The sequence below is a fragment of the Mchenga conophoros genome, linkage group LG7 (assembly GCF_057382185.1).
Source record: "Mchenga conophoros isolate Kocher_MC1m ecotype Shallow Benthic linkage group LG7, M_conophoros_male_GT1.1, whole genome shotgun sequence".
NCBI classification, from domain to species: domain Eukaryota; kingdom Metazoa; phylum Chordata; class Actinopteri; order Cichliformes; family Cichlidae; genus Mchenga; species Mchenga conophoros.
Genome location: NC_140532.1, coordinates 38,840,764 through 38,867,991, shown reverse-complemented (window position 1 = coordinate 38,867,991; position 27,228 = coordinate 38,840,764). Strand labels below are relative to the sequence as shown.

The following is a 27,228-nucleotide window of genomic DNA, read 5'->3' as shown; positions in this document are numbered from 1 at the left end:
CCAGCATTTTTTTTTAAATTGTGCTGTTCTAGTGTCAGACAGATTGGTACTCTCTCTCCCAGTCTGTGTATCTGTCTATCAGGTTTCGTGCTGAGTGTTTGGTGTGTTCAATCACATTCAGGAAATCAGCCGTTGTTACAGTTTCCAGTTGGATGGCGGGCATGTCTGTGTCATCTGTAAAAGAGAATCAAAGTAAGACAGAGAAGATGGCTGTTGTAGAGGTCAATCTTGACTTTCAGAATCAGAGAAACTTTATTAATCCCAGAGAGAAATTGAGTTGTCATAGCAGCAAATATACAACAAACAACAAGCACTCATATAAAATGAGTGTAGAAACAGAGATACTGGTAGATAAATATTAAGATAAATATAGAGATATAAGTATAAATATAAAAGGACAAGTATGTTTGCAAATATGTGTCATGTGTACAAAAGTGACAGGGTGCACTGAGGTGTGATTAATTCTGTTCCACATTTGTGGACCTGACCCAAGTGGATGAATTAAAGAGTCTGATTGCAGCGGGAAGGAACGACCTCCTGTAACTTTCCCTCAGACAGCAAGGCTGAAGGAACCTGTTGCTGAAACTGCTCTTCAGATTGTCCAGTGTGTTATGAAGGGGGTGGGAGTCATTGTCCATGATTGCCAGCAGTCTTGCCAGCATTCTGTCACTGATCACCTCCTCCAGGGTGGCAAGCTTCATGCCAGCAGCAGACTCGGCCTCCCTGATGAATTTCTTCAGTCTGTTTGCATCCTTTGCTTTGATGCCTGCACCCCAGCATGCTACAGCAAAAAAGATGGTGCTCGCAGCAAAAGACTGATAAAACATATAGAGCAGCCTGCTGCATACATCTGAGTCTTCGTAGAAAGTGAAGCCAGCTCAGACCCCTTTTGTAGGAAGCATCCTTGCTGGCAGACCACTCCAGCTTGTGATCCAGTTGAACTCCCAGATACTTATAGGATGTGACTATTTCGACATCAGTCCCACCAATGCAGATCTGTTTCTACCACCAGCTCATTTGTTATAGCTACATTCAGCTGCTGTGTGTGTGTGTGTGTGTGTGTGTGTGTGTGTGTGTGTGTGTGTGTGTGTGTGTGTGTGTGTGTTGTCCTACCATCCTGATGTGACTCCAGAGCATCAAAGATTTTTCCAACTGGTCTCATGGCAGCTTCCTTACATGCCATCTTATATCTGAGCCAGAGTAGCCCTCCATCTCCTGGAAATAAAACACAGAAGCATGTGAATGAACACATTTCCTTCTAGATAACATATATAATTTCATGAAATCAAATGGTAATTGAAAAATGTGAAGCATAATGATTAAACGCCTTTGTCAATGCTTCGTACTCCAGTACAGTGCATAGCTCAACGCCTCCTGTGCAGCTGAGAGGAGGCAGCCAGTGAGACGACATGGCTTGGCAAGCTGGTGAAGAGGTAAGACTCATCTATCTGAACCAGTAACTCGGTCTTTATCCTGCGACTCCCCTCGCGCTCGCCTCTGAAAGCAATGAACAGAGTTTTTGTGGACAGCAGCAGTGGCACATCTACATTTTACTGCAATTAGTGGTTAAGGTCACCCCATGCTGCTCTCTGGCCCATCACTGACTCAAGCTCATCCAGGAAGATGGTGGATGGAGCGTGGTACCTGGCCAGCTCAAATAGAACCTGCAGACACATGTATTAAATCATTTACACTACATACACGGTCAACATATTGTACAAAAGTCATGTTACTGAAATAAAATGAGTCATTTCTTATCAGTTTTTATGTACTCAAAACGAATATGACAGTCAAAATGCAAAATTGGCTCTAGTTTATCACGGAATGTATGCCATGTAACCACTACGAAAGCTGTGTTGTACATGTAGCATAGCATATATGCGGGGCCCAAGGCTTGTCTTGATCGCCAATCTTGCATCCAAAGTAAAGACGATATGACTTCTTCACTTGAGAAGTGATACTTTCTTCTGGTTGGCAAATGTCATTTCCCCACAAATATAGCAAAAATTGTCCACAGTATTAACACACTTTTGAGGCATTAGTGTTCTGTATTGTAACTAAATGGATAGAATAATGACAGTTTTATGTAACAGTAGCTTAAGCTGTATCCCATGAAGTCTGAAAGATTTCTCAAATTTTCCAACTAGGCTTTGTATAGTACACTGCTGATGTCAGCTTACTTCAGCAGCTGCCTGGCAGTAGTACTGCATTCCTTCAGGAAATAATGGAATAAACTCTGGATGATGTGTACATGATGGTATTATCCAATGTGATGCAATATTACATCATTCTATGCTTATTTAGGATGTTGTTACAGTCCTGCTGGATAAATGTACACAGTGAAACATAGAAAAAAAAACTATATGAAATATCTTCCAAACGAGAGCAAACACAATATTTTCATGCTCATATTTGTGTTCAACACACCAAGACACTACAGATTAGGACCTTTTTAGGTCAGTAACAATTTCAGTGTTGACCAGTGTAATCAGACCTCAAAAAATGAAACACAAAACACAAAGTATAGTATTCAAACATATTTTTGTAAAATTCTTCCCATAGCTGACAGCCTACCCTGACCAGTTTCTCAGAGTCTCCCCTCCACTTGCTGACAATGCTGGAAGCTGAGATGTTGAAGAAGGTTGTCTTACACTCTGTAGCTACGGCCTTGGCCAGCAACGTCTTACCTGTACCTGCGTGGGTAAGGGACTGTGAAGTTTTCATAGTGAGACCCTGACATTTTTTAATATCCTGCACTTGAGTCCTTACCCGGGGGACCATAGAGCAGTAAACCCTTCCATGGAGACAGGATGCCTGTAAAGAGTTGGGGATACTGAGGAGGAGAGACTGAGTCAAAGAATAAGGGGGAAACATGAACAAAACAGTATATATACAACTTGAGTAAATCACATCCTAGCTCAGTATGAGAACACATTGTATTTCCATTTTCAGCACACCAATAGCAAACTGAGCTCTGTGCAAAGAAACCTGATAAGTCTGATTTATAGCTGATCAGTGCTGCAAATACCACACACAACAAATTAGTTTAAATTTTAGGTGGCAAACACAGGCTGGCTGAAATGACCAAACTGACCTATAGCTCAGAGAATGAATAATAATGGAAGCAAAAGTTTAGGATTGTGGGAAGGCAGAGAGACGATGTTCAATAAAACAGGCCAGCAGAATATATACAAGGAGATGGACACATCAGTCCTCATCTTCGTCTGTAAATGTCAAGAGGATGCAGACAACCTGATTTGTTGTCATCATATCCATGAGAAAGGTCTGGGCGATGATGACAAAAGTGTGTGCATCTATTTCTGTGTGTGTGCGTGTTTTTATCTATTTGCAGAAGCACAAATTGTGTGATTGTGGCTGTGTATAATAAATTCTACATGGCATGCCACATGTGTCTTCCTATCCATCTCTGTATCTGTGTTACCATAATATCCCAGGTATAGATTTAATGTCACTCTAATAGACTGGCCTGACCCCACTGCCCTCCTTCTCTTTAAGCCCTTTAAAAGAGATGTATTCAGAATCGAAGATGGGCGACCGGAGCTGAAATACCAGCATGCTCGGGTAGCGGCCGCACCTTAATGGGATAAACGACGGCCTCTTTGACTAATCGCTTGGCATCCTCCAGACCGATGATGTCCTCCCATCGCACATTGGGGCTGTGCAAATAGATGTCCTTTGGAAAAGCATACACACACACACACACACACACACACACAACAGAGAGTGAGTGATGCATGTGGAAGACATAAGCCAGAAATTGGCCCCCGCACACATCCCGGTTGCGTAAATAGGTGTCTTTTAGAATGAAACATCGGGTAAGGGAAATGGATAGAGCCTGGGCCTTCATTAATACAAAAGATCAATTCATTCAAAACAAAGCCCTCTGCTGCTCTGTAGTGGACACATTCAGCAAGAGTCATATAAAGGATTTTCATATTTTTACATTATATTCCAAGGAACAAATTAAGATAAAATCAGCTTCTCCCCAGGCAAGTTGAGACGAGACCAAGACCGGGACAAAAAAGACTAACTTTTGTGTGCTTTTAAGGGCTGACATGATGGTACTGACTGGCCCCAAAGTCATCTGACAAAACAGCGATCACCTCCAACAACTGTAAAATATGAAATATGTAACTGGTTTCAGTTATACTTTATATATAGATAAAATTGTAACATCAAACTGAAGATTATAAACTTGAAATTGCATCATGTCCTATTGTAGTAGTACTAGTCAAATTACACTGTATGATATCAACTTCCCTAAAATGGATAAGGCCTGTCAACACAAAGTGATATGCAGATGTTATTTAAAAGTCAATGGTCACATTTATTTAGTCAAACAACACCATTTTAAGTAAAATTCTGTAATCAAACAATATAAAGACATGTGCACACCTCACTGTGTAGACTGGGGAAACGCTCTTTGTTTTTTGACCAAAAGGTGAGTGCATCACAGAGTCATTTATGCTGTCTAGGTACTTGCTTATTTGTGCATCAGTGCTCGAGTCCTGGCTTGTGCTGCGTTGCAACCTAAATGCCTTGTAGCGTGAAAGAAGACGTTGTTTTGGGGGTGGCGCTGAGTCACTATCTGATAATTCTGTGTCTTCTTCTGTTGGTGCTGCAACTCCGTCTCTGTCTACCTCTGTGATCAAAAGGTCTGGAAAAGGGTGCACACACACACACACACACACACACATACGGGTCTATGTGGTATGGCGGGACTATACTACGTCAATCCGCCCGGTGGTGGTTTAAGTGGACTACCCTTTTGAAAGGACTTAGAGCCAAGGGAGCGAGGTTAAAGTGTTCGAAAAAATCTGAAAAAAATTTGGGTCACTTCAGACCTCATACACTCCCTATAGAAGTCTAGATACACTGATACACACCAACCAGACTCTATTGTGTTTTCTGGAGACATTGTCCACTTGACAACAATGTGTTTTATGAGGTCCAAAAAAAACAATATTGGGTCTTTAAAGGGACAATGATGTAATATGTAAATAGCTCATCATTACCATGAATACACATCTGACAGGACACAGGATTACTGGAACATCATTTTATTAGTGTTCTTGGATCTGAACATTAATTTTAACCATAAATAAAAAAAGAAATCTATGGACAAAAATGCCCACGCTTCCCACAGAAATATAAAAATATAGAAAACAGAAAAATTAAAAACATTTAAAATGAATTTTAATAGTTTAAAGGTAAATATTAAGGGGAGAAAATATGCATTTATAATTTTTTATTTTAAATATAACCCGTCAAAAAAACCCCTAAATAAATTAAATGTAAAAATTATGAAATACAAACTACTTCTGTATTTAACAAGAACTTTTTTTTCTTTAAACAGAACATCAGTGTTAACAACAATTGGCAATCTGACCAAGATGTAAAACCACAGCTCTCTAAACAGTTATTTTAGTTCATTTTTTTCTGCCTTTTTGCAGTTAATCCTCTGTTTCTTACAAAATCTCTTATGTTTTGAACTATTCTTCCTGCCAACACCGGATCTTCTACCAATTTGCAATGACTGCATTCATTTTTGGTGGCTAGTTTCCCTTCGTTTATGTGGTCTTTAAAATGCCTCATCACTGCAGCAACCTCAGCCTTGGACCACATGTTTTTGGGAGCTCTTCGGGAATTGTGGGATTGAGCAGCATTTTTCTCTGGAAGATATATAAAGTAGTAGTAGTTAAAACAAACAAAAAACCAAACAAAAAAAACAAAAAACATTTGGTGGTTAAAAGAATGGATGCTACCCTGTACTAACTTCTGAAATGTGTTGCTACCATCAATATCAAAACGAGCTAAAATTCTCTTTGAAAATTTATCAAATTTCTAAAATGAGACATTTAGTGTTCCGCTGTGAATAAAAGACTGAATAAAAAGTTGAATAAAAGTCTCTTGATGCATGCTCAATCATCCAGGTAAGTAAATCCCAAAACGTTGATTCTGTTAATCTGGACGTAGCGTTTTCAGTGGGAGAAACATTTTGTCACTCATCCAAGTGACTTTTTGCCACCACTCTGCAGTTTGCCATATGTTGCAAAGTGATGAAACAATAATAAGCTTAGAGAACCAACTGCACCCCTTACCTTCAGAGGGAGCAGCAGTCTCACTTGCTGCAGGCATTGTGAGTGGTCCTTCATCTGCTGATTACACAATTTGATTAAGTTTTAATATTTGTAACAAACATTTTATCCACAGAAACCAAGCTAGTGGTAACTTACCACAATCTACAGTGTCTTGGAGCTGCGCTGTGTTTGTGGAATCAGCTACTGCATGTACAGGCTCACTGGTGCCACACGCCAACATTGTGAGTGCTGTGTCATCATCATCTGATTCACTCTCACTGTCCTTTGTTTCAGCATCACTTAATGCAATTTCATCTGAGAAATTGTGGGAAAACCCCCCCAAAAAACCAAACACAAACCCCCCAAAAACCTCACATTAACAACGAGATATGACAAAATACAGAACAAATACTGGAAATTATAGTACATAGTTTTACTATTTAAGGCCACCACTCTGCAGTTTGCCAAATGTTGCAAAGTGATGAAACAATAGACTTCAAGAACCTTAAATCATGGACATTTAACAGAATGGTCTGTGCTTTTAGGTTTTAATTCGGTTGATAAAGCATAATATTCAACTACTGCCCTAATATTTGCTCCTTTCAATACAAACCTTCTATTTTGATCTCATCCAGTGATTTCCCCTGGATCTGGGAAAGTTGTCCTTTTTCCAGTGTTAAAAGCAGTTTGGAAATCTTGGCCAGCTGTGTTGTGGGAACTGGTAATCTGTAGAATTCGCGGTGAACGCGGATATCATGACCCAGGAAATCTGCAACCTGATCAAGTTCGTTGTTTTTCAAATTAAGGACTTGTGAGAGTGTGGCAACATGTTTTCTGAGCTGTGTCGATCTTAGATACTCAGGCTGCTTTGCTCCACACTGGTGTGCATGAACACGCAAGGAGTCCATTCCTCTGTAATGACTCATTGATCGGGGTCTTGCAAAGAGGTAGATATTAGTGGCACAAATACCACAGTCAGGCCTCCTACTAACCAGTAGTGACAGAGCATCCAGCATGCTTGGTGTTAGCAGAACTGGAACATTTCTGTCCCTTTTTCCCATTATTTCTATTCTACAGAAATAGTTACAGAGTCTCTGTTCCATTTCTGAGAGCCCCATGGCAACATCTGTGTGGAGTGCTGTTTTGTCTCTTTCAAGAAAACTTTTGAGGCGCATCTTTGAAACCTCTCCAGAACGTCTTCGGTTGAACACAATGATTTGTGAGAGTGTAACTTGTGCAAGTTGGGCATAATTCTGAGCTGTGGCTTCGTTCTCCAAGCTGCAAAAGGCACTTTCTGCAGATTTTTGAAGGTAGTGATGGAGAATCCGAACATCCTCTGTAAAGGGCAATGTTGATGGCTTGTTAAACTTTGCCTCACTCAATGTGTTCAAGGCACGGTGAGACACCATCTCAGACCATTTGGAGACATACAACTTCTTGAACGCATCAGTGGACTTGATTAGGGCTTCATCCTCTGTCATGAGGGCACGACAATGGATAATGTCAGACATTTTATGCAGTGTATGTCCCAGTTTCAGCGCAAGGCTTGGAGTTTTGTATGACAGTGTCTCTTCATCAAAACCTGAAACTTTCTTTACTGCTTGCACAACTCTCTGGAAATTAGCAGGCTTAATAGCTTCTTCCATGTTATGCACTGAGAATTCTGTGCGCAGACACAACAACAAACGTCCCGCTTCACGAAGCTTCTGTCGTATATAATCATACTTTGTAGGGTCTTGTCCATGTTTATTGTAGAGGGACTGGGCAAACTGAATAACAGTAAAGTCATTTCGCACAGCTGAGGCAATCTCATCTTGTTTCATAACAGCAAGAACCTTCCAGACTCCACTTGACACCTGCGGATAACACTGAGACTCCAGAGTTAAAGCCAGGCCGAGTACTTTGGTTCTTCCAGGTTCTTTATCCGTGTCATCTTTTGGTTTGTTAGGACATCTGCGGACATGTCTCCAAAGATCCTTGCGAACATACATCCCTTGACAATAAAAGCAATGAGCAAACTTTCCCTCTACTGCTTTAATCTTGGGTCTTCTCTTCACTTTCAGTGGTCCCACTCCACCATGCAAAACTGCAGCATTATGCTTAAAATTTCCCTTATTTCTCAATTTCTCTAACAGACTTTTACGCTCGTTTGAGTCTCTAGGCAGGGAAAATGCATGCACAACATCAGGAGCCGTTTTGTGCGTTTTCAGGTGGCGGGAAATTTTAGCTTGTGGTTTGCCACAAAAATAGCAGTAATTTCTTTTACTTAAAGTCATTTTTTCTGATTCAGTTTCGCAAAGCTCACTTTTATCTTGTGGCTTGTCCTTTGTCAAGTTGTGGATTAAATTCGTTGAATCTGATTGTTCATGCGCTTTGGAGATGTCATCTTGGCATAGCAGACCTTTTGATGTGCTTGGCAATAATGAGATGTCTTCATCTGAATCTTCATCATATGACTCTGAATCTGGCACATATTCTTCTTCTGATATGCTGTGGTTGCCATCATCATCGCTTGATATTTGATCCAGAACTGAATGTGGCAATCCATCCTCCCCTGAATATTCAGAAATTTCTTCTTTCTGGAATGTAAGAACAAAAGTTTTTTTAATTGATCAATACTTTAGACAGGTAAAAAATAAACTGAAAAAAAGTCAAGCCAAATATGAATGGGATACACACCTGTGTTGACTGGTGGCAATTCTGATTTGCCAATTTTGCAAGGCAAGATTTGTGCCAGACCCCTAAACAAACTGAAACACATTTTGATAGACTTAATTTAGCTTTGCAGTTCTATTTAAGTGAAGTAGTTTTTTGTCAAAGCATTGCAGTAATGTCAAATGCTGAAAAAACAAAAAAAAACAAAACTGTTCACATTAAGGATATTTTAATGACTACACATACACTGCTAATCCCCCTCCCCCCCCCAAAAAAGGACATCCCAGATGTGAATGAAGGAATTATTCTTATTAAATACTTTGTTCTTTAGGTAGTTGAGTGGCATGAAAGTGTGTAGTTGAATGTGTGTGGCCTCCAGATGCCTGTACGACTTCCCTACAATGCCTGGGCATGCTCGGGATGAGGTGGCGGATGGTCTCCTGAAGGATCTCCTCCAAGACCTGGACTAAAGCATCTGCCAACCCCTGGACAGTTTGTGGTGGATGGAGTGAGACATGATGTCCCAGATGTGCTCAATTGGATTCAGGTCTGGGGAACAGGCGGGCCAGTCCATAGCATCAATGCCTTTGTCATGGAGGAACTGCTGACATACTCCAGCCACATGAGGCCCAGTGTCGTCTCGCATTAGGTGGACCCCAGGGCCAAATGCACCAGCATGTGGTCTCACAAAGGGTCCGAGGACCTCATCTTGTTACCCAATGACAGTCAGGCTCTCTGGCAGGCACAGAAATGCCACCCCTCACCATTACTGACCCACTGCCAATATGATCATGCTGGAGGATGTTGCAGGCAGCAGAACATTCCCCACGGCATCTCCAGACTGTCACGTGCTCAGTTTGAACCTCCTTTCAGCTGTGAGGAGCATAGGGTGCCCGTGCTGAAGTTGCCAAACTTTGTGTTTTCTGGCAAATGCCAAACATCCTGCATGGTGTTGGACTGCAAGCTCAATCCCCACCTGTGGATGCTGGACCCTCAAGTCACCCTCATGAAGTCAGTTTCTGACCATTTGAGCAGACAGATGCACATTTGTGGCCTGTTTGAGGTCATTTTGCAGGGCTCCTCTTGTTCCTCCTTGCACAAAGGTGGAGGTAGCGGTCCTGCTGCTGGGTTGTTGCCCTCCTATGGCCTACTCCACATCCAGGTAGCACCTCCATGCTCTGGACACTACACTAACAGACACAGCAAACCTTCTTGCCACAGCTCACATTGATGTGCTACGCTAGATGAGCTGCACTACCTGAGCCCCTTGTGTGGGTTGTAGACTGTCTCATGCTACCACTAAAATGAAATCACCGCCAGCATTCAAAAGTGACCATAACATCAGCCAGAAAGCATAGGTGCTGAGAAGTGGTCTGTGGTCACCACCTGCAGAACCAGTCCTTTATTATGGTGAATTGACTATAATTTCCACTTGTTGTCTACTCTATTTGCAAAACAGCATGTGAAACTGGTTGTCAGTGTTACTTCCTAAGTGAACAGTTTGATTTCACAGAAGTGTGACTGACTTGGAGTAACATCGCATTGTTTAAGTGTTCCCTTTATTATTTTGAGCAGTTTATGTTATGGAATGGGGAATTGAGGACAATCCCAAGTATACCATTTTTACAAGGTCCTGCACCAATGAGGTAATACTGCATTTCTTTAATTAGACGTGACCACCCATTAATTAAAAAGGGAGCAGTGTTCATTTCAGCACGTCTTAACTTGTTGAACTCTATTAATGCTTTTTACTATACACTGTACCTATTCACTAAATGTCTCACCTTTGCACTTAAAGCCAAGCCACTTGAGGGAGGAAACCGGTCCCACACACTGAATGCACTTGTCCAAAGATGATATTGTTGTGCACACCAGACGATGATTGTGACACTGTTAGCAAAATATTGCAACATTTATTTGTTTTGGACAGTTGGAAAGGTGTGTTTTCAATTCAGTTGCAGATATCAACTAATAAACTTCGTCCATGTAAATCACATCACACCCAGGTGACTGCCAAACACACACACACACAGCATCCATAAAGAATGATGATAGATTAAATTATTAGTTCATTAAGTGGTACACTGGATTATATTTACCCTTTCAGGCTCTGGATGTTTCAGGTCCAGATCATTGTTTGGAAAGCTGTTTGGTTGCGGCTTTAGGCAGCTCACAGTCTTCTGAATCTGGCTGGTCTCAGTCTTCGTGTGTAACAGATAGAGAATGAAGACAAAAGAACAGTAATCTGACAGTTACTAAAAATGCATCACTCAAGAGGATGAATAGACCATTTCACTATCGGCAAATAGCGTAAGGTACACATCGTGCATGAGAAACATTCATTAAAATCTGTCCTAGGTCAATGTTACCTCTTCAAAATCTTGCACTGAAGAAGAATGCATGGCTTCTGAGCCTTGCTGAGGCATTTCTTCATCAAGATCCTGCAACAAAGAAAAGATGGCACAAAGATTAGACCAAGTGCTCTTCTTGCAACTGTACTGGGCAGTCCTGTGCTTCTGTCTTTAATTTGCATGTGTGTGTGTGTGTGTGTGTGTGTGGGGGGGGGGGGGGGGGGGGGCTTTCCACTCAAGAAATGTTTTCTTCTGAAAAAAATACTGGCTACAATAGTTAACAACTGATTCCTTTGCAATCATCCATCCTCTTCCACTTATCCTTATCAGGATTGTGGGGTAGCAGTTTTGGGGCCTATACCAGCTACCATAGGGCAGTACAACCTGGACAGATCACCAGTCTAACATGGAAGGACAAGCATTTGCATTCACACCAAAGGGCAGTTTTGAATCACCAGTTAACCTAACCCCATAAGCTACATCTTTGGACTGTGGGAAGAAGCCAGAGTACACAGCCAGAGAGAGCCCATGCATTACAGCAGTAAAAAGTGCCTAAAACAAGTTAAGAAGTTGTATAGTACTATCTATCTTAATGTTCAAGCCTGAGTTTCAAAAAATTTCAACATAGAAACAAAGCACATGCAGTCAGCTCTGCATGCTGTAGGTCAAACTGTCAAGACATACGAGAAGACCCCTCCTAAAACCAGAGTGATGTCACCATGAAGCAAACTTTGACGGAGTCCCCCAATAACAGTGTGGTCCTCCTAAGTCACATTTGGGTGGTTAACACACACACACACACACTCAGATGTTATCCAGACTTGCACTTTGAAACAATGAAAAGGACCTACAAGCCACAGTCCATGTAAATCACATCACACCCAGGTGACTGCCAAACACAAACACACACACAGCATCCATAAAGAATGATGATAGATTAAATTATTAGTTCATTAAGTGGTACACTGGATTATATTTACCCTTTCAGGCTCTGGATGTTTCAGGTCCAGATCATTGTTTGGAAAGCTGTTTGGTTGCGGCTTTAGGCAGCTCACAGTCTTCTGAATCTGGCTGGTCTCAGTCTTCGTGTGTAACAGATAGAGAATGAAGACAAAAGAACAGTAATCTGACAGTTACTAAAAATGCATCACTCAAGAGGATGAATAGACCATTTCACTATCGGCAAATAGCGTAAGGTACACATCGTGCATGAGAAACATTCATTAAAATCTGTCCTAGGTCAATGTTACCTCTTCAAAATCTTGCACTGAAGAAGAATGCATGGCTTCTGAGCCTTGCTGAGGCATTTCTTCATCAAGATCCTGCAACAAAGAAAAGATGGCACAAAGATTAGACCAAGTGCTCTTCTTGCAACTGTACTGGGCAGTCCTGTGCTTCTGTCTTTAATTTGCATGTGTGTGTGTGTGTGTGGGGGGGGGGGGGGGGGGGGCTTTCCACTCAAGAAATGTTTTCTTCTGAAAAAAATACTGGCTACAATAATTAACAACTGATTCCTTTGCAATCATCCATCCTCTTCCACTTATCCTTATCAGGATTGTGGGGTAGCAGTTTTGGGGCCTATACCAGCTACCATAGGGCAGTACAACCTGGACAGATCGCCAGTCTAACATGGAAGGACAAGCATTTGCATTCACACCAAAGGGCAGTTTTGAATCACCAGTTAACCTAACCCCATAAGCTACATCTTTGGACTGTGGGAAGAAGCCAGAGTACACAGCCAGAGAGAGCCCATGCATTACAGCAGTAAAAAGTGCCTAAAACAAGTTAAGAAGTTGTATAGTACTATCTATCTTAATGTTCAAGCCTGAGTTTCAAAAAATTTCAACATAGAAACAAAGCACATGCAGTCAGCTCTGCATGCTGTAGGTCAAACTGTCAAGACATACGAGAAGACCCCTCCTAAAACCAGAGTGATGTCACCATGAAGCAAACTTTGACGGAGTCCCCCAATAACAGTGTGGTCCTCCTAAGTCACATTTGGGTGGTTAACACACACACACACACACACTCAGATGTTATCCAGACTTGCACTTTGAAACAATGAAAAGGACCTACAAGCCACGGTCCATGTAAATCACATCACACCCAGGTGACTGCCAAACACACACACACACAGCATCCATAAAGAATGATGATAGATTAAATTATTAGTTCATTAAGTGGTACACTGGATTATATTTACCCTTTCAGGCTCTGGATGTTTCAGGTCCAGATCATTGTTTGGAAAGCTGTTTGGTTGCGGCTTTAGGCAGCTCACAGTCTTCTGAATCTGGCTGGTCTCAGTCTTCGTGTGTAACAGATAGAGAATGAAGACAAAAGAACAGTAATCTGACAGTTACTAAAAATGCATCACTCAAGAGGATGAATAGACCATTTCACTATCGGCAAATAGCGTAAGGTACACATCGTGCATGAGAAACATTCATTAAAATCTGTCCTAGGTCAATGTTACCTCTTCAAAATCTTGCACTGAAGAAGAATGCATGGCTTCTGAGCCTTGCTGAGGCATTTCTTCATCAAGATCCTGCAACAAAGAAAAGATGGCACAAAGATTAGACCAAGTGCTCTTCTTGCAACTGTACTGGGCAGTCCTGTGCTTCTGTCTTTAATTTGCATGTGTGTGTGTGTGTGTGGGGGGGGGGGGGGGGGGCTTCCCACTCAAGAAATGTTTTCTTCTGAAAAAAATACTGGCTACAATAATTAACAACTGATTCCTTTGCAATCATCCATCCTCTTCCACTTATCCTTATCAGGATTGTGGGGTAGCAGTTTTGGGGCCTATACCAGCTACCATAGGGCAGTACAACCTGGACAGATCGCCAGTCTAACATGGAAGGACAAGCATTTGCATTCACACCAAAGGGCAGTTTTGAATCACCAGTTAACCTAACCCCATAAGCTACATCTTTGGACTGTGGGAAGAAGCCAGAGTACACAGCCAGAGAGAGCCCATGCATTACAGCAGTAAAAAGTGCCTAAAACAAGTTAAGAAGTTGTATAGTACTATCTATCTTAATGTTCAAGCCTGAGTTTCAAAAAATTTCAACATAGAAACAAAGCACATGCAGTCAGCTCTGCATGCTGTAGGTCAAACTGTCAAGACATACGAGAAGACCCCTCCTAAAACCAGAGTGATGTCACCATGAAGCAAACTTTGACGGAGTCCCCCAATAACAGTGTGGTCCTCCTAAGTCACATTTGGGTGGTTAACACACACACACACACACACACTCAGATGTTATCCAGACTTGCACTTTGAAACAATGAAAAGGACCTACAAGCCACGGTCCATGTAAATCACATCACACCCAGGTGACTGCCAAACACACACACACACACAGCATCCATAAAGAATGATGATAGATTAAATTATTAGTTCATTAAGTGGTACACTGGATTATATTTACCCTTTCAGGCTCTGGATGTTTCAGGTCCAGATCATTGTTTGGAAAGCTGTTTGGTTGCGGCTTTAGGCAGCTCACAGTCTTCTGAATCTGGCTGGTCTCCGTCTTCGTGTGTAACAGATAGAAAATGAATATACAGTGCATTTTTGAAGAGGCTTTTGAAACATTAAATAAACTGTATGAGAAAGATAAGTTTCAAGCTATTGTCTTTAAAATATTCACTGTCATGTATAGAGAATTTAAGGCCCTATGATTAAGAGACAAATAGTCAGTGTGATTTCTTTATTTTTTAAGCCATTGCTAAAGGAGTAAAACAATCACCTGTAGCAGCAACGAACTGTCACTAGGGCCCATTTATCTTCAAGGGACAAAATTTAAAATGAATCTAACTAAAGAGGCTACACAGCAAAATCTCCAGTGTTAAATTAACACTAGAGAGTGTCTATATGGGTCCACACAACACTGTTGAGTGTTGAATTAACACTTTTGACAGTGTTATATGTTTAAAAGTAACCTAGTCAGTTTTGAAGATTAACAAAGACTAACACTGAGCAGTGCTGATTTTCTAACACTGGAATATTTCTAACATTTTGAGTTATTTTCCAGTGTTAGAAAATCAGCACTGCTCAGTGTTAGCCATTGTTAATCTTCAAAACTGACTAGGTTACTTTTAAACATATAACACTGTCAAAAGTGTTAATTTAACACTCAACAGTGTTGTATTTAACACTCAGAGGTGTGGACCCTTATAGACACTCTCCAGTGTTAATTTAACACTGGAGATTTTGCTGTGTAGAATCACATTAAACATCAATCACTGTTAAAATTTAGAAACCGAAAGCCATTTTTTATTTCTGCATACCTGCTGATATTTTTTTAGTGCTTTTAGAGGGCTTTGATGTGGCAGCCATCACAATTGCCTGTTTTCCATTAGTACCTACCCCTGTTTTTCCAGTAGGTTATAGTACCATGTAGTTTTTCAGTAACTACTGCACCAAGGTTCCAAGTGATCCAAAGTGATCAGAAAATTTGACATAGACTGAATGCCACCAGGTGGCTGGTCAATGGTGTCACTCGATAAGTTATGAGTGCGCCTCCTTCGTGAAAATCCAAGCCATCATTTTTGAAACTCTGAAATGTTTGAAATAGCGACCAAAATTAACAGCGTGATCCCTGAATTGAACACTAAAGTATAGACTGAGCAGCAGGCATTTTGTCACCTTGACGTCCATGCTTGCTGTGGCATTTATATCACTGGATGCTCGGCTGCATTGCTATAGTTACCCCAGGCACAGTAGGTGATACTCAATTTCAGTGAAAAACTAGATGCCCTAAGTCACGTTAAGCCAATTTGAGTAGGTACAAATGTAAAAATGGCTTAGGGTATGCAATTTATCAGTTCCAAAAAGTACAATTGTAGAAATACCTTGCATCTCCAGAGCCAATCCGAGTCACCATAATTATAGTCTATTTCTTCGCCTGGACTTATGTCTCTGCTTGCAAATAAGCATAGATGGGGCTTTCCATTGATATTTAATATTTTCATCTTAGCACTTGGACTGATGTGGTTGTCGTTGACAAGTCTGCCTAATGACCCATCTTCTTGAGATGCATCCACACTGTGGGGTTAGGCAAAAAAGTATTAGCTTAACTAGTTAGTTAGGAAGCTTTTTTTTTTCATAAATCAAAAGCAATGTGTAATTTAATCTTAATCAAACTACACTGATATAATACGCACCACCAGAGTTTTCCATCAAACTTGAATTCAAACATGAACACCTTCAGGCTGTCATGATAAACTCTGTGTCTCCGCTCACATTCTTCTTTTGTTATGAGTTTACCTCTGTATTCCAAAAGAAAGTCTCCTTTTTGGAATGGAACAGTCGTGAAAATGCCCCGACCTGAATTGCAGAGGCATACCAAGTGAGTGACAAAAGACAAAGTGACAAACTCCAAATCTAATCCAAACTAAAGACCAACTTACCTTTGAAGGCATTTATGTAGTGGATATCAAGTCCCAGTTTGTCCCTTCCAGCAGAAACATGACAGACTGCATCCTCCCGTGGAGGAATGCGTCTCCTTCGCATGTTCTCCTGTACGATTGGCTGTATTACCAAAGCATATAAAGTATTACGATTATCGTCATCATTGTCATCATCATCAGTAGTAGCAGAACTAGCAGTAGTGTAGTTTACAGCATAAACACAGCTGACTTATTCATAGTGCTAATTTATGCCTTCTTTTAAAATGTTAAAGGCCTAGTACTCAAAATGGCGACATGTGACATTTCTGTAATGGCGACTGCAGAGAGTGATACAAGTACTGAGAAAGCTTAGGCATCAAAACTGTAAGAAGTTTTTTCTTCAGGCATATAAATAAATACACGACTAAATACACTTATACCCTTGCTTTTATTTTAGGGCTGTCAGCAGAATGACAGACATTGGACAAACTGCCCGAAATTAGCTAACAGCGACATCAGGGATTTTGACTCAGACTGCGCTGGTTTAATTGTTAATCGCGTTAGTCGCGATGTCGGCATTAACACGTTTAAGCCACAATAATGCTTTAACACCGAGTAAATCCTAACACGGGTTAGCCCGCTTTATCGCGTTGACGCGGTTAGTCGTCAGCCCTATTTTATTTACTCAATGACAAACGCTGGGGCCGTTTTACTTCTTCAAAGACTCACTAACAGTCCATAAAGCATAAATTAAACCAGTTTAATATAGGCCTGTGCACCTATAATTTCATATAGTATTAAAGTCATGGTGCATTTTACATTAAAAAAGGCTTACCTTTGTGTTTTTAATCCGTCTTCGTATTGCCGTCGACATACACTTGTTAAAGGGCACGCGCGCGAAAGTTGTGGCGCCGTTTCCTGTAGGTACCGCCTATATATATAGCCTACCAATCACAATGACTTCCGGCCGTGTGTATTGAAAATGTGTATTAAATTGCAGTACCTACACACATCCACTCTAACTCGAAACGTCGCTGTGCAATACACTGGAATACACAAAAATCAGGTGAGGGGTATAGGTGGACTTTTAAGAAAATCAGAAAATCTTTTAATTATAGTTTAATAAATGAATTTACACTACAGTTTAAGCAAATACAGGTCAAAAGATAAATAATGACCTCATAAGAAGTAGAAAAAATTATTATTTAGACACTTAAAAATGCATTTACAAGTCATGTTTTAGGGGGACACATGAATACACAGCAAAAAGTCGAAATGTCCCCGGAGCCCAGGTACAGCGCAGGTCAAATGTCAATCCATACCACATAGACGCACTCACACACACACACACACACACACACACACACACACACACACACAAAGACAGGATTAGACAGGATGCTTCTAATGGATGCTATAAAACCAAAGACAGTGATAATAAGTGGAACAACAAAAACAACAATAACAATAAATTATTATTATTATACAGTCACCTATTAATGACTTTTTAAGGTAATCTCTGAACCTCTTCAGTGCTGGTCCGGTTTCACCATTTTGGACATCTAAATCTACCCAGGTCAGTCCAAACTGGGGGTCGAGCATGGTGGCAAGGAAGTAGATCCGATGGCTAAACGGCTCTTCTGGATCCTTTTCGTCCATGCAAATCTGCCTGAAAATTCCAGAGAACTGTTTCTCTAAGGATCTTTTCAGTGCCCTGACTATAGTTACGGCCTGGGGCATTTGTACTTCCATCTTTATAAGATGATTCTTCAAGTCCAGAACAGTGGGGACCACCATGCTAATAGTCACCTGATGATCACCTTCTGTAAGGTCTGTTGCATCAGAAAAAGGCTCAAGCAAAGCACAAAGATCTTTCAGCTGAGCCCACTCTCGGGTTGAAAACACTAAATTCTCTGTATTGCTGCACATTTCAGTGATGGCCCCGTGGTCAAGTGTGATCAGAGCCTTTAACTGTCTGTAGGTGCTATTCCAGCGGGTGTTGTTTCCTGCTGGGATGGACTTATTGGAGCCAAAGTGTGCCTCAAACAAGTCTTTGTGGTTACTACTGCTGTGCAGCAGGTTTGTAAACTTGCTGGCTTTGGCAATGGCTCTAGCTATTGCCTTTACCTCTTTCATCCCATCACTGATTACAAGTTGCAGCGAGTGGGCGAAGCAAGAAAGACGTTCACCCGTTGACCATGGATCAGAACCTTCTGCATCCTCCCACATTGTTTCATCATCGAGGTCACCACTGCTGTCACCTTCAGGGTGCTCTACTTCTGGCATCCTGACTTTAAAGGCCCGCTTCATATTGGATGCATTATCCGTCAGAATGTAGCTTATTTTATGGCCAATGCCATACTCCTCAACTATTCTGTCAAATGCTGAGGCGATTCGTTCGCCGCAGTGCTTCCCTGTGAAACGCCTACTGTCAAGCAAAAATGATTGTAAACTGTAAGAGTCCTTGTTCTTGCAGGCAGCATGAGCAGTAACTCCCAGGAAAGTACGAAGCCTCCGGTCAGACCAGAGGTCTGTTGTTATTGCTACATTTGGCTGGACTTCCAGGGCTTTGATTATGTCACCCTTCAATTTAGTGACAAGGTGAGGTATCAGCTTCTCTGTCAAGGTGGTTCTAGACACAGGAGTGTATTTGCTATCCAAGACATTCAGGAAGTGTCTAAAATGTGGATTCTCAACGATAGACAGGGGGAGAGAGCATCCAACTATAGGGTCCTGGAGGATGGACTGGGTGATGGCCTGTTGCCTGGGTGAATTTGGGGAAAATAAGTGGATGCTTGGAGCAAACAATGATAATTGAGGCTGTGTGGGATTGACCGCTATCACTGATGTTGCAGATCCTGCTTTGTACTCCAAGTACCTACAAAACAGGGAAATAGGAATCTGTAAAACATCGGTTTCTATTCAACCACAAAAACTACTGTATCTTACAAGCACAGTAATTTTAAACCTATCAATGAGGGCAGACCTTTGCATACAAAATAACCTAATCTAATCCAGTGTGACACATATAGATCATTAGGCACAACTAGTAATAATGAAAATACTGGAGTGTTCAGGGTTGCAAGACCTTAAATAACAAGAACAGAAAAACAGTTGAATGGAATCTACAAAAGACAAAATGTCTGTGCATTAACTTTGCAGGTTGCATTAAGCCTCCTCCTGCCAGTCAGCTATCAGACACAGCTGTATTGACAAGAAATGAACTACTCAATAAAGTCTGAAGTTACACCAATACAAAATAACTGTGTCTAATAATGCTAAAATAGCCCCTACACACTGGACTGGTTTAGTAGGGCAACATAGTAGAAAACACCTAAGAAAGTCATAGTCAAAGGTCCTTAAGTTCGATTTAAGAACCTTAGGACTCAGTTTTGCGATCCGTGCTATCTGGACCAGAGCCATAGACCGCTCTGATCTGGACTTCACTGTCGAGAACGCCGCTGTTAGCCGAGCAATGTTATAGGGACACTCTTGAAACCTACGGTGGACCCTAGAGACAAAGCACGTACAAACTCCAAAACACGTACAAAATCCAAAACACATGCAAAATACAAAACACGTACAAAATCCAAAACACATGCAAAATCCAAAACACTTACAAACTCCAAAACACATGCAAGCTCCAAAACACTTAAAAAATACAAAACACATGCAAAATACAAAACACGTACAAAAAACAAAACACATGCAAGCTCCAAAACACTTACAAAATACAAAACACATGCAAAATACAAAACACGTACAAAATACAAAACACATGCAAGCTCCAAAACACTTACAAAATACAAAACACATGCAAAATACAAAACACGTCCAAAATACAAAACACATGCAAAATACAAAACACTTACAAAATACAAAACACATGCAAGATACAAAACACATGCAAAATACAAAACACGTGCAAGCTCCAAAACACTTACAAACTACAAAACACATGCAAAATCCAAAACACTTACAAACTCCAAAACACATGCAAGCTCCAAAACACTTACAAAATACAAAACACATGCAAAATACAAAACATGTACAAAAAACAAAACACATGCAAGCTCCAAAACACTTACAAAATACAAAACACATGCAAAATCCAAAACACTTACAAACTCCAAAACACATACAAAATACAAAACACTTACAAAATACAAAACACATGCAAGATACAAAACACATGCAAAATACAAAACACGTGCAAGCTCCAAAACACTTACAAACTACAAAACACATGCAAAATACAAAACACTTACAAAATACAAAACACGTGCAAAATCCAAAACACTTACAAAATACAAAACACGTGCAAAATCCAAAACACTTACAAAATACAAAACACATGCAAAATACAAAACACTTACAAAATACAAAATACAAAACACATGCAAGATACAAAACACATGCAAAATCCAAAACACGTGCAAGCTCCAAAACACTTACAAACTACAAAACACATGCAAAATCCAAAACACTTACAAACTCCAAAACACATGCAAGCTCCAAAACACTTACAAAATACAAAACACATGCAAAATCCAAAACACTTAAAAAATACAAAACACTTACAAAATCCAAAACACTTACAAAATACAAAACACATGCAAAATACAAAACACGTACAAAATACAAAACACATGCAAAATACAAAACACGTACAAAATACAAAACACATGCAAAATACAAAACACGTACAAAATACAAAACACGTGCAAAATACAAAACACTTACAAAATACAAAACACATGCAAAATCCAAAACACGTACAAAATCCAAAACACGTGCAAAATCCAAAACACGTGCAAAATCCAAAACACGTACAAAATACAAAACACGTACAAAATCCAAAACACATGCATACCCCAAAACACATGCAAATTCCAAAACACAACGGAAGTGCTCCAGGACGCTAGGGGCAGTGTTGAGCTTTTGTTACCTAGTAACTACACAAGCCAGGAAGTACCAATGACCGGATTTGGGGTCTGCAGCCTTAAAGGCCGCATTTTAAGGCCGATTACGTCACATTGACACGACGAAGACTGTCCCAATTCAAAGGCTGCTCTACATGCGGCCCTCAAATGCGTCCTTAATTTCCCTGAATTTTAAGGATGGGTCGGTGTAGCCTTCATGGCCCAACATATCCCAGACTTCATAGCTCGGCGGTGGTGTGGATAATTTAAAAAACGGCGGAAGCGGAGCGGACGAAGAGTAAACTTTCAGAAGTAAGTACTGAATATTATGTCACTTATTTATGTGCAAATGTTTTTATAATGAAGAACATTAAAACATTACTGTTGGCAACATGTCGGGAAAGTTATGTGACATTAGCGATGTTTGTACTAACTTGGTTTTAAAGCCTTTACTTCAAAATATTTGCCGTTCAATAGCTGAGCTTAATCTTACAGAGAATGTGATGATTTTATGCATAATTAAAGTCAGTCATGTCAGTCAGCTGACGGTTCACTCGTTAAGCTGAAAGAAAGATGCTTTAATCACAGGAGTCACACGTGTCCACTGTACCATCTGGGAATTCTTCTTGTTTAGCACTCGTAATAACACAAACACTAAGTCCTCCTTCTCGTGTGCTGTTTTGTAGCAGTGTATACACCTGAGACTGTCACCTGTCTGTCTGTCCTGCACTCTCTCTTTTTTTCTTTCTCTCTGATTGTGGAATAAAAGTATGAACATGTGTTTATAAGTTACACTTGTGTTTGAATCCTGCAGCTTATCACACATTTGATTTCTATGTGTGACACCTGCAAGTGTCCAGAGTGAGGACAGACTGAGGGACCCACTGCTACACATCATCTGTGAGGCTTTGCACCCCTGATGATCCACCAGGACAAACTCAGCAGTATGTGAGGAAGAGGAGGAGGAAGAGCCAGCAGCAGCTGACAGATGGAGAGAATAGACAGACTGTTCCCTGTTTGTGAAGGACTGCTAAGAAAGTTTAACATAACTAATTGTCTGTCCTGAATCAGTCTTATTAGGTAATGTTCAAATAATTTGATCATTCCAGTGTTTTCAGTGTGGGAGAAAGTACCCAGGGCATTCAGGTTACACACTATGAAAGGAAGCAACAAGTTTAATGTTCAGAAAAATAAAGTATGTATCAGCAGCAGAATGGAACTAAAAATAAATGTTTGTTTCAGTTCTATGAAGCTTTGAGTATTTTGGATTAGTAGTACTGCTGTGTTTGTTGCATCATATTGCTGTAATTGTTTATATGCTTTATATATTCTGAGGTAAGTTGATCTATAGTGTTACATCATATTCTATAAGGATGTTACGTGTTTGTATACTTTCTGCCCAGTTTGACCCATTTAGCAGAAGCCAGCCTGTTTAAGGCTCTGATATCTATTCTGTATGACTTAAAGCAGTTATGACATGGTCTGATTTTCTAACCCAATAAAGGAATGTTTAATATATCAGTCTACCCTTCATTCTATCAGAAACAGTTATCACAGCTTGTACATGTTCTTTTTACACATGTATGTAAGCATTGAGCCAAATTTAGTATTGCCAACATACTGAAGGAACAACATTTGTCTCTTATATATAATACACCTATATATGCACTGTCAATATACATTTTGAACCAGCTGCAGATGTCAGAGTAACAACTGACTGACCCCCACATAAAGTGCGTTACAGTAGTCCACAGGGGAAGAAATAAAAGCATGGATCACGGTTTCAAAGTGCTGCCTAGGAAGAAAAGATTTCACTCTTGCCAGTCGCCTTAAATGATAAAAATGGACTGGTTCAACTTAAAACCAAGGGCAGTAACAACAGGTTTAAAATAAACTTCCAGGGGTTCCAAATGAAAAGAAGAGGACTCACAGGAGCCACTGGGTCCAAACACCAACAAATCTGTTTTCTTTTCATTCAAATTTAAAAAGTTTAGAGCCAACCAAGCTTTAATGTCATCTAGGCATGTCAAGAGAGGTTTTATTCAGATGCCATCCTTCTGCTTCAGTGGCAAATAAATTTGGCAGTCATTCCTATATACTTGTCTTTGAGTGAAGATTTAAGGTGGTAAGACATGTACTGTAAATAACTGCAACTTGAATCTGTACTGAAGCTCAGTATTTGACACAGAGTTCATGTTCACTGCTGTAATAGCTAATAATGACTAATATAATAACCATAATATTGGCCATATTATATTTACATTACCAAAGTGATATGACTTTAGTCTCATGAACAACATTAGCTAATTGTTATTTACTAGCTAATCTTAAATGACTGTTCAGTACAGAAATGAAGACCAACAATCATGTTTTACTGTCCTGTGGTCTCAGCCTCAGATACTTATCAAATCACACAAAGCTCTTGTAGAAACAAACAAACAAATGAAAAAAATATGTTCTCCTTCATTTCTGTCAAACAAAGTTGTATGACACGTTTCCAGCTGTTAGTATCATGGTTGCTAGGCAACCTGGGAAGCGCGACGGAGACTAGAGCCCATGTGTTTGCAACAAACTTGCCGTTTATTTTGTAAATCGAGCTCAACACTGCCCCTAGCGTCCTGGAGCACTTCCGTTGTGATTTGGAGTTTGCATGTGTTTTGGATTTTGTACGTGTTTTGGATTTTGCATGTGTTTTGGATTTTGCATGTGTTTTGGATTTTGTACGTGTTTTGGAGCTTGCATGTGTTTTGTATTTTGGATGTGTTTTGGAGTTTGCATGTGTTTTGAATTTTCTACGTGTTTTAGAGTTTGCATGTGTTTTGAATTTTCTATGTGTTTTGGATTTTGCATGTGTTTTGGATTTTGTATGTGTTTTGGAGTTTGCATGTGTTTTGGATTTTGCACGTGTTTTGGAGCTTGCATGTGTTTTGTATTTTGTATGTGTTTTGGAGTTTGCATGTGTTTTGAATTTTCTACGTGTTTTAGAGTTTGCATGTGTTTTGAATTTTCTACGTGTTTTGGAGTTTGCATGTGTTTTGGATTTTGCACATGTTTTGGATTTTGCACGTGTTTTGGAGTTTGCATGTGTTTTGAATTTTCTACGTGTTTTAGAGTTTGCATGTGTTTTGGATTTTGTATGTGTTTTGGAGTTTGCATGTGTTTTGGATTTTGTACGTGTTTTGGATTTTGCATGTGTTTTGAATTTTGCATGTGTTTTGGATTTTAAGATAAGATAAGATAAGATAGAACTTTATTAATCCCTCGGGTGGGTTCCTCTGGGAAATTCGATTTCCAAAAAAGCACAGCACCGACAGAAGTTACAGAGTTATACACACACACATATATATAAATACAGAGACAATATAAATAAAATATACGAAGGGGATAAATAGAATAAATAGGAATAAAAATAAAAATACAAGTGAATTGCACATTTCAAGTATTGAGTCTATTGCACCGTTGACTATTTACAAAAGTATTGCACAAAAGGTATTGCACAGTGAGGTGAAGAGGCACTACAGCTTAGTTGTTCCCTCCTTTGTCCTCCTGTTTCCCCTCCCTCTCCCCTCCAGAGAGGAGTTAAACAGTCTGATGGCGTGTGGGACAAAGGAGTTTTTAAGTCTGTTAGTTCTTGTCTTTGGGAGAAGCAACCTGTCACTGAACAGACTCTTCTGGTTGTTAATGGCCGTGTGCAGAGGATGCCTGGCATTGTCCATAATGTCCATCAGTTTCTTTAATGTCCTTTTCTCTGCCACTGTCACCAGAGTGTCCAGCTTCATGCCGACCACAGAGCTAGCCCTCCTGATCAGTTTCTCCAGCCTGGATGAGTCCTTCTTTGCTGTGCTGCTCCCCCAGCACACCACAGCATAGAAAAGTACTCCAGCAACCACCGACTGGTAAAACATCCTCAGGAGCTTCCTGCAGATGTTAAAAGACCTCAGCCTCCTGAGGAAGTACAGTCGGCTTTGGGCTTTTTTATACAGGTGCTCTGTGTTGCATGACCAGTCCAGTTTATTGTCCACCCACAGCCCGAGGTACTTGTACTTGTTGACCACCTCCACCTCCTCCCCCTCTATCTGAACCGGCAGTGGACCTGCTCTAGACCTCCCGAAGTCCACAACCAGTTCCTTAGTCTTTGAGGTGTTGAGTTGCAGGTGGTTTGTGTGACTCCATGCGACAAAGTTCCTCACCAGACTTCTGTACTCCTCTTCCTGATCATCCCAGATACACCCCATGATGGCTGTGTCGTCTGCAAACTTCTGAATGTGGCATAATTCAGAGTTGTAGCAGAAGTCAGAGGTGTACAGGGTGAAGAGAAGAGGGGACAGCACAGTTCCCTGTGGTGCTCCTGTGCTGCTGACCACTGTGTCAGACGTGATGTCCTTCAGCCTGACGTACTGTGGTCTGTCGGTGAGGTAGTCGGAGATCCAAGCCACCAGGCAGGGGTCCACCTCCATCCTGTTCAGTTTTTCCTGAAGCATACAGGGCCGGATGGTATTAAAGGCACTGGAAAAGTCAAGAAACAGTATCCTGACCGTGCCTTTTCCCCCATCCAGGTGTGAGTGGGCTCTGTGTAGGAGGTACAGGATGGCATCCTCCACTCCGACACCCGCCTTGTATGCAAACTGTAGTGGGTCCTGGGCATGTTGTACCTGTGGTCGGAGGAGGTTGAGGAAGAGCCGCTCTAGAGTCTTCATAAGATGTGACGTCAGTGCCACCGGTCGGAAGTCATTCAGCTCATTGGGCCGGTTCTTTTTGGGGACCGGGACGATGCAGGATGTCTTCCAGAGGGCGGGCACTCTCCCCAGTCGCAGACTGAGGTTGAAGACTCATTGTAGCGGCTCCCCAAGTTCAGCAGCACACGCCTTTAGCATCCTAGGACACACCTTGTCTGGGCCTGCTGCCTTTCTGGGGCGAAGCTTCCTCAGTTGTCTCCTGACCTGATCCACTGTGACACTGGGAGATGTTTGGGAAGAGGGGAGGAGATGTCTTGCTGCTGAGAGAGGGATTGGAGGAGGGGGGTGTCATGGTGTCAGGAAGGGAGTTTGTACGTGTTTTGGAGTTTGCATGTGTTTTGGATTTTGTATGTGTTTTGGAGTTTGTGCATGCTATTTGGAATTTGTAAGCGTCTTGGAGTTTGTACATGCTTTGTCTCTATGGGCCACCGTAGGGTTTGAAGAACACATTATAAATAACAATATTACATAAACATGACCTGGTCATCTGAGGTTGGAAAGGTAGTTAGAAGAGTTTGAAGATGGATAGATGGCTACTGGCTAGCTTACCTTTGAGGGTGTTTGCGCTCCAGGTGCCTGGTGAAGCCCATACGGAAAAGAAATAGTAAAAACTTATATGTGATTACTCATGAAAGTGGCCACTTTCATGAGTAAATCATATAAGGCTTACATGATTTACTCATGAAAGTGGCCACTTTCGCATTACTTTCATACATTGTTTTAGTAAGTATCCAAAACATACAAGTTTCATTATATAATTTTTCAAGGGATCTTATATCTGTTTTCACTCTTATATGCTTTTCATACAAGTTTCACACAAGACAGATACAAACTTTATAAGATTTATATATATCTTTTCCATATGGGAAGGTTGAGGTAGTCCCAGCTGTCTCGGTCAAGGAGACTTTGCAAAACCTGCACTTTGCCGAATGCTTCCTTTTTGCATTTACCAAAAACTCTTTGTGTTCTATGAACGCAAACTTTATGACAGACGAAGTCGCTGACATTTCTGTAACTTACTGACCGGGCATACTGCTCAATCTAACGGGTTGCATTTAGTTGTGTTTGAAGGGCG

At 40.8% G+C, this 27,228-nt stretch overlaps 2 protein-coding genes and 1 pseudogene across 2 annotated transcripts; all 3 read right to left on the bottom strand.

Moving 5' to 3' along the window:
• Positions 1-34: 34 nt before the first annotated feature.
• Positions 35-27,160, bottom strand: LOC146570624 (uncharacterized; annotated as a pseudogene).
• Positions 4,863-14,560, bottom strand: LOC146570626 (uncharacterized). The gene is made up of 13 exons (XM_085281293.1): positions 14,536-14,560; positions 13,581-13,652; positions 13,311-13,412; positions 12,358-12,429; positions 12,088-12,189; positions 11,126-11,197; positions 10,856-10,957; positions 10,541-10,646; positions 8,781-8,851; positions 6,715-8,680; positions 6,258-6,416; positions 6,123-6,176; positions 4,863-5,693 (listed from the first exon to the last, which is right to left on the bottom strand). Exons 2-13 carry the CDS (start codon positions 13,635-13,637, stop codon positions 5,446-5,448), a joined length of 3,111 nt encoding a protein of 1,036 aa, XP_085137419.1. The 5' UTR covers positions 13,638-13,652; positions 14,536-14,560; the 3' UTR covers positions 4,863-5,445.
• LOC146570625 (histone-lysine N-methyltransferase set-1-like) lies at positions 14,509-17,858 on the bottom strand. Its single transcript, XM_085279175.1, has 5 exons — positions 17,331-17,858; positions 16,517-16,637; positions 16,271-16,433; positions 15,959-16,151; positions 14,509-14,637 (listed from the first exon to the last, which is right to left on the bottom strand). Exons 1-5 carry the CDS (start codon positions 17,367-17,369, stop codon positions 14,509-14,511), a joined length of 645 nt encoding a protein of 214 aa, XP_085135301.1. The 5' UTR covers positions 17,370-17,858.
• Positions 27,161-27,228: the final 68 nt, after the last annotated feature.

Bases quoted from the DNA above. Each gene is read 5' to 3' on its own strand.
- LOC146570626 (XM_085281293.1), bottom strand. From the start codon at position 13,637: ATGCCTCAGCAAGGCTCAGAAGCCATGCATTCTTCTTCAGTGCAAGAT. The intron at 12,190-12,357 runs GTAACATTGACC...TTACACACGAAG, and splicing joins CAGTGCAAGATTTTGAAGAG to ACTGAGACCAGCCAGATTCA. The intron at 6,177-6,257 runs GTAAGTTACCAC...TGTAATCAGCAG, and splicing joins CCAAGACACTGTAGATTGTG to ATGAAGGACCACTCACAATG.
- LOC146570625 (XM_085279175.1), bottom strand. From the start codon at position 17,369: ATGTCGACGGCAATACGAAGACGGATTAAAAACACAAAG. The intron at 16,638-17,330 runs GTAAGCCTTTTT...TTGGTAATACAG, and splicing joins GACGGATTAAAAACACAAAG to CCAATCGTACAGGAGAACAT. The intron at 16,152-16,270 runs GTGCGTATTATA...CTAACCCCACAG, and splicing joins TTTGATGGAAAACTCTGGTG to TGTGGATGCATCTCAAGAAG.